At 59.0% G+C, this 6,858-nt stretch overlaps 1 protein-coding gene across 10 annotated transcripts; it reads right to left on the minus strand.

Moving 5' to 3' along the window:
• Nucleotides 1-1,038: 1,038 nt before the first annotated feature.
• On the minus strand, nt 1,039-6,417 carry GLYCTK (glycerate kinase). 10 transcript variants are annotated; one of them, XM_057706893.1, is made up of 6 exons: nt 6,368-6,412; nt 4,525-4,888; nt 3,717-4,132; nt 3,336-3,487; nt 2,555-2,730; nt 1,039-2,292 (listed from the first exon to the last, which is right to left on the minus strand). In XM_057706893.1, exons 3-6 carry the CDS (start codon nt 4,091-4,093, stop codon nt 1,426-1,428), a joined length of 1,572 nt encoding a protein of 523 aa, XP_057562876.1. In that variant the 5' UTR covers nt 4,094-4,132; nt 4,525-4,888; nt 6,368-6,412; the 3' UTR covers nt 1,039-1,425. The 10 variants fall into 10 exon arrangements, with proteins under 10 accessions (XP_057562876.1, XP_057562877.1, XP_057562871.1 ...); XM_057706894.1 differs by lacking the exon at nt 6,368-6,412 and adding an exon at nt 6,028-6,106; XM_057706888.1 differs by lacking the exon at nt 6,368-6,412 and adding an exon at nt 5,814-6,104 and having other exon boundaries at nt 4,725-4,888.
• Between the last annotated feature and the right edge of the window lie 441 nt (nt 6,418-6,858).

A 6,858-nucleotide genomic window follows, 5' to 3' on the forward strand; every position in this document is an offset into this window, starting at 1 on the left:
CCCAGCACCCGGCTCCCTTGCTTACCTCCCTTCCCACCCCCAGCCCACCAGGAACCATCTGCAAGCTGCACTGTCTAGAGCCCAAGTGGAGAAGGGGGGCTCTTCCCAGGAGCAGGGCAAGCCAGCCCTGGCCCAGAGCCCCTCATGCCCTCAGAGAGGAGGGCACGGCTGGGGTGGAGGAGGGGTCAGCAGGAGCAGCCCCAGGCCTCGCTGTTCTCTATGGCTTTTTATTCCTATGTGATTCTACTGCTCACTCATATAGGGATTGGAGCCGTGGCGCACGGCGGGGGCAGCCAGCAGAGGGCTCGGACACCGAACAAGGGGGCCCAAGGACAGCCAGGACAGCAGCCCCGCCCTCTCCCAGTGCAGGCTGCCTGCCTGGCCAAGGGAACCCCTCCTCTGTTGCTTCCCTCCCCACTGGCCTCTTCCCGGCCAGCTGTAGCAGAGGAAGGGGAGAGGGGCTGCTGGACCCCAGCACGGCAGGCTGGCACCGGGAACTGGACTGTGTCCCCAGAGGAACAGCTGGATCCGGAAGAGTGGGGTTCAGCCTGGGAAAGTGGGCTTGGCACAAGGAAACAAGACGCAGTGTCCTGTGTGGCTGGAGCGAACCCCTGGATAAACAGGGGGCGGCTCAACCGTAGAAGGTACGGTCTGGCTAAGGGCGGACCAAAGACATAAGGGAGGAAAGTCCTTGGTGGCAGCCAATAAGCATGTGCCCAGCAAGGCACATGGCAGACGGTGGAGAGACCTCGGCAGGATGCCACAGGGAAAGTGACAGTTGAACGGGTGGCCAGTCCCTCCTGGACCCCACGGACTAAAGTCTTTAGGCCTGTCCTCCCTGGGCTCTCTGTTCATCCACCCACATCGAGCATGTTGGGAGCCAGGCTCGACCCTGCCAGGCTCCTGTTTAAGTGAAGCAAGTGCCCTGCGGAGATGGGTATGGGGAATTCCTGCAGGGCCTGACACAGGGGCTACCGCCTGACACCACTCCCCTTCCCGGCAGCTCCCTGTTAGTCTTTGCTCTGAGGAAAGACGCACTGAGAACCCACAGCGTGGTCCTTTTTATTTTCCGTCCCTCTTGCTTCACCCCACAGAAGAAACAGGCTCAGCAGCTGAGCAGAGGGGCTACCTCAGGGAGAACACTGGGAACGGCAAATTGGCCCAGGGGCTCGTCCTGGTCCTCAGGGATACCTGCTGCCATGGCTGAAAGTAGGGGTGGAACAGAGCCCCCACCTGCCTGTCTGGTTGTGGAATTGGACACAGAGCAGAGGCCCTGGTTGGGAGGTGTGAGGGCCAACCAAGTAGTACAGGGTCAAGGAGTGGAGAGGCCCTAAAGCCTGGTGAGGCCCTGGGGACCAAACCTGGTCTCATCCAGGCCGCTGCCCTGCAGGCCTCCTCTAGGTTCCCAAAACATGACCTCCGTCATCACCGCAGCTGCAAGAACAGGAGGTGGGCATCCATGACATTGGTACCGGTCAGCCCCGTGTGCAGCAGGTGCGCCCCACCCTGGAAACGGCAGAAGAAGGCATGTGAGTCATTGTGGGCTAAGAAGGTGGCCACGTCCAGACCCTCGGCAGCAGCCTGGCTGGTGAGCTCAGGGCTGATCCAGGCCCCGGCTGCTTCTGTGGGCCCGTCCTGCCCATCAGTGCCACCACTCAAAAACAGCACATCAGCAGGCCCCAACTGCCACCGTCCCAGCTCTGCTCCGACACGCAGGGCCAGTTCCTGGTTCCGGCCACCTTTGCCTGAGCCCTGCAGGTGCACTGTAGGCTCGCCACCAGCCAGCAAGCAGACCGGGCCCCGAGCGCCCACCACGGCCTCCAGAGCCTCCTTCAGCTGCAGGTCCGGGAGCTGGAGCTCAGCCGCCAGTTCATAGAGTTGTGCATCCTCCTCCACAGGAGCGCCAGCCCCAGGGGAAGTGAGGCAGGCTCCAGCCACTCGGGCCAGCAGCCCATAGAACTGGGCCACACTTTTCACATCGCCCTGTATGGCTGTGCTCAGCACCACAGCCCTGTATCCCAGCACCTCGGCCCGCTTCTGAGCCTCAGCCAGAGCCAGTGCATTGGAGCCAATGATCACGTTGAAGACGTGACCACAGGTGTGTGGCCCGTGGGGGTCAGAGTCCGCCCGAGCCAGCACAGTCTTCACAGAACGTGGCAGGGCAGCACGAAGGCCATAGCGATTGAGGATGTGCAGGCAATCCTGCACGCTGTGGACGCTGGCCACAGTGGGGCCGCTGGCAATCACCTCCACAGGGTCCCCTACCACATCTGACAGAATCAGGCTCACCACCTGGAGAGGGGTCACAGAGGCAAGGCTCAGTCCCACCTGGTCCTTGTCCCAGGGCTCGTGAGGACAAACTGCCTCCATCTGTCCACACGTCCTCACACCACCCAGTGTCCTTCCTCGCCCACTTCGAACACCTCTCAAGGGGGTGTGCAAAACACCTAGCCCTGTGGACTCCTGGACCAGGCCTCTACCCTTCATCTCCCTGGCACGTGTGGGCCTGGCTCCACCAGCCCAGGGCTGCCTGGGGAAGAAGGGACCCACACACCTGAGCAGGGTAGGCAGCCTGAGCCAGCCCCCCACCCTTGAGCTGGGACAGGGCCTTCCGGATGGTGTTCAGCTCCTGGATGGTGGCTCCATGGGCTGCCAGCAGCTTGGTTAGTGTCTGCTTCTCCTCCAGTGTGACAGGTGGGATGGGGGCAGGCAGCAGGGCCGAGCCCCCACCTGCAGAGACAGTGAAGACGTTGGACAGAGGGGAGGGATGGCAAAGGGACGTCCCCACCTGGGGAGCAGGCAGGCAGTGCTCACTGCTAGGGACGTGGAAGCTAAAAAGAGGGATTAGGGTGCCCCCGTGTGGACACATAGTGAATGTGTGCACAGTCACCACAGCCCAGTTAAACCCTGCCTAGGGGTAGCCCAGGTCCCAACAGACTGAAAGAACTATTCCTTAACAGCTTGGAAAAGGAAGCCAATCTGGAAGAGACAGCAAAGGATGAGGAAGGGGACCCTGAGGGAGCTGGAAACCAGAGTTCTAGCCCCATGTGACAATGGTACAGACAGCAGGAACAAAGAGTTTCCTTTCAAGGCCTGAGTGAGGTGCTCCCTGTGTGCCCTCTCACCCTTATGTGCCAAGGTCAGCAGAGGGGAGGACCCCACAGCTCAGGGGAGGGCACCAAGGAGTCAGCCATCCAGGCTCTTTACTGCTCCCTTGCTCTGTGACCTTGACAGCTCACACCAATGGTTTCTTGCAGACCTGATATTTGGACCCCACCCCCCCCCCGCCCACACACACACACACACACAGTCCTGAGCCAATCTAGCACCCACACCTGAGATAAGCACGAGCAGCAGGTCATCAGCTGTGAGGCCTTCAGCCAGCTGCTGGATGGCCAGAGCAGCCCGCAGGGCATCCCGGTCCGGCAGGTTGTTCTCCGCACCCTCAAACACCTGGACACGGCTATGTGGCTTCAGCAACATCTCCCTGAGGGGGGAGAGAACAGAGAGCAAGAGATGGGGTGGGCTCCTCTTCCCACCCTGATTTCCCAGATGTACAGGTGAAGGGGACATGAACAAGGATACCCACTGACACCCACCCTGGAGCCAGGGTAACAGAAGAAAATGGAAGTTGGTGAAGGAGGGAGGCCCCAATCCAGCCTGAGTCAGGGCCCAGGTTCCCCTCCAGATGGGAGCAGCACCCCACGGTTCCTTACTGCTTGCCAGCCCGCTCCATGGCAGCGCGGATCCCCTTGGGAACGCTGATCACACCCTGCACAAGATGCTGGCCCAGCAGCTCCTCAGCTGCAGCTGCCATGCCCAGCACAGCCTTGCCAAAGCCCACCAGGTAGAGGTTTTGCCGCAGCTGAAAGCTCCGGTCCCGCACCTTCAGCTGCCCACTGTCAGGGTCTAAGGACAGTGCCCGCTGCAGCATGGGGCCTGGCAGCACGGCACCCACAGCGCTCTCAAACAGCTGCCGCGCCTGCTCTGCCAGGGCCATGCTACTGGCCAGCCGGGCCAATGGGCCCCGCCAGAGGAATGGGCCCAAGGGGGCTCGGGCCAAGCGACGCAGGACCTGAAGGGATGCAGCCATGCCCCACTGCTCTCAGCACCACCTGGCATCCATGGCTGCCTAGGGGGAAGAAAGCACTAGTTAGACGGTTGTAAGGCCAGAGACAGGAGGCTCCCCACAGCCACAGCTCTAGGGGCTCAGGGCCAGTGGACCCCACAGCTGCTGCTGCAAGAATGGGCCATCTGCCAGTCTAAGATTTCCTAAGGCCCACAGCTGCCTGATCTCATTCCAGTCTTCTGAGCCCAGGCCTGCCACCCAACCATGTCCACCTCTTCTGCAGGCCACACACCAGCCCTCTGGACACTCTGCCCAGAGTCCAGAGGTCCTGTTAGCTGAGCCCTCCTCCTAGATCACCCCCTTTGGCTGAGAGTTAATCATTCACAGAAGAAGAAATTACTATCAGTGGGCTCCCAACCCACCCCCTTTCCACCCCCTGCACTTCTGAGCCTCACCCAGGGCAACGCCCCTTTCTGGCATCCTTCCTTGCCTCTTTACCACTTTTGCTGGTATGAAGCTGCTGGCTGTCCCACCAGCTGACCTCGAGCCCAGTGACCTCCAGCCTGCTCTATTTCATTAGCTCATGGGTCTGGGCTAAGAAGCCTGGAAAGGCTAGGTCTGCATAGGGAGGCTGTAGGTTTGCCAGGACACTGACAGGCAGGTCCAGGCACATCCACAGGGCACACAGCTGGAAGAATCCCAGCACTCCGGGCCAGTCGAGCAACAGGTTCAAATCAGAAGTGGCAGCAATATCTGGCTTAGCAGAACCTTGAAGAAGTCCTTAGACACCACATGACCCCATGTACCATGCGGTCCAATCTACAAAACAGAAAAGGAAGCCCTTTCACCTACATGGCCAGACCCACTGCTGCCAAGAACATGCCTTTTGGCTCTGACATAACAAGTCTTGGGTCATACCACCCACAGGGGTGAGAGTCGCGTGGCTGGAGCAGGCAAAGGGCACGCTTCCACAGCTGAGGCCAAATAGTTATTTTCCCCACTGGGCACGGTAAGGGCTAAAGAAGCCTTGAGGTGAAGGTCAAGAGGCTGTAGATGGGTTTAGGGACAATAAAGCCCCAAAGAGCTCATCCTTAAAAAGGCAATACTTTATTTATTCATTTATTTTTCAATTTTTTTGGCTGCTACACGCAGCACGCAGGATCTTAGTTCCCCAACCAGGGACTGAACCTGCGGCCCCTGCAGCGGAAGCACGGAATTTTAACCACTGGACCCAGGAATTCCCCATAAAAAAGGCATTGCTTTAACAAATGCCAGCCATACACGCTGCCAGCTGACTGCAGCAGCAAGTGTGGACAGAGCAGGAGAAAGAGGCTGGGAATCAGGCTCCAGCGCTACCACAGGGACAGCTCCATTCCTCTCCCTGGGTCTCACGTGCAAAATGAGAGGTGAGATGAGACTAATGCTCTCCCCTTGACCTCCCTGGACTCTCTGAAGCTGTCCATTGTTAACACTGAAAACCCGGACCCAAACACACTCAAAAAACCTGGCAACTTCTAGCCTTTGGCCACTTGGCCTGCATGCAGCACAGTTTTCTCACAAGAGAAGACAAACCGCGCCCGACTCCAGCTGTGAAAGGGAACACAGAGCGGCGCTGCCATGGGTCCTCAAAATGGGCCCAGCCGTTGCGGGGGGCCCCGGGGGGGGCTGGCCCATTGGGATCGGCTCTAAAACTGGCTTAGCGTGTAGCAACAGCTGATTTTGACAGTCGGGGCGAAATTCCTACCTGTTTCCCTGATGAATACGGGCCTAGAGGATCCCAACCTTGCCACTGGATATCAGAACCCAGGGTAGGGGGCGTCCCTGACTAAGGTAGCCAGATAAAATACAGGACGTCCAGTTATATTTGAACTTCAGATAAACTGGGAATTTTTAAAATGTCAATACGTTCCGTACAACATTTGGAACATACCGATACTAAAAAGTTATTTGTTGTTTACCTAAAATTCAAGTTTAACTGGATGCCCTACATTTTTATTTGCCAAATCCTGCAACTCTACTTGTGACACCGCCTCTCCGGAACTCCGCGGCGTTCTAGCGACAAGGCCGGAAACGCCGAGCGGACCCGCCTTGACCCCGCCCCGCCCCCAAGCCGGGTTGGAGCCCTTTCCGGCTTTCGCCTGCTCGCCCCGCCCCGGAAGTGACGTCACCCTTGGGCCCGGGCTTCAGGCTTTCGTGAGGGAAATGGCTGCCGCGTAATGTCCGGTGTAATGTCCGAGAAATAAAGGCCCGCTATCAACGGGCCCAGTGGTTCTGCGGGTCCTCACGGCGCGGACTTACCGCCTCCCCGCTCCGCTCCGCGGCTTCCAGCCCCAGGGACCGGAAGTGCTCTCGGGGGGCGGGGCAGAACCCGGAAGTGTGGGGTGGGTGAGACGGGGGTGGGGCGCGGATGGCGAGGGGCGGGGGAAGCGGGAGCCCACCAAGAGGCCTAGGTGGAGTCACTTTCAGGCCTCGGTGTGTTCGTCTCTACAATGGGATAGTAATCCCCGCCTCGCCAATTGCTGTATTTCGTCCCCTCTTTTATTTTGTACGATTTGATCAGCCGCAAATACATTCCGACCTCTTGTTAGGTGCCAGGCACTGGACTAAGCAAACGGGCTGAGAATCACACCCCTCTTGGAGCCAGACGAAGTCATCCCCGCCCCTCCTCACCGCTGTAATTCCACCACTCATTCGTGTTCCCCGCCTTCTCCCTTGGGCTACCAAATCACAGCTTTGACTCAGCAGGAGAGTTCTAGTCCGTGATTCCCGAACACACAAGGTGCGTGTAA

The sequence above is a fragment of the Hippopotamus amphibius genome, chromosome 13 (genome assembly GCF_030028045.1).
Source record: "Hippopotamus amphibius kiboko isolate mHipAmp2 chromosome 13, mHipAmp2.hap2, whole genome shotgun sequence".
NCBI classification, from domain to species: Eukaryota; Metazoa; Chordata; class Mammalia; order Artiodactyla; family Hippopotamidae; genus Hippopotamus; species Hippopotamus amphibius.

Bases quoted from the DNA above. Each gene is read 5' to 3' on its own strand.
- GLYCTK (XM_057706896.1), bottom strand. From the start codon at position 4,093: ATGGCTGCATCCCTTCAGGTCCTGCGTCGCTTGGCCCGAGCCCCCTTG. The intron at 3,488-3,716 runs GTAAGGAACCGT...CTCCCCCCTCAG, and splicing joins ATGGAGCGGGCTGGCAAGCA to GGAGATGTTGCTGAAGCCAC. The intron at 2,731-3,335 runs GTGTGGGTGCTA...CTGTCTCTGCAG, and splicing joins GCTGCTCGTGCTTATCTCAG to GTGGGGGCTCGGCCCTGCTG.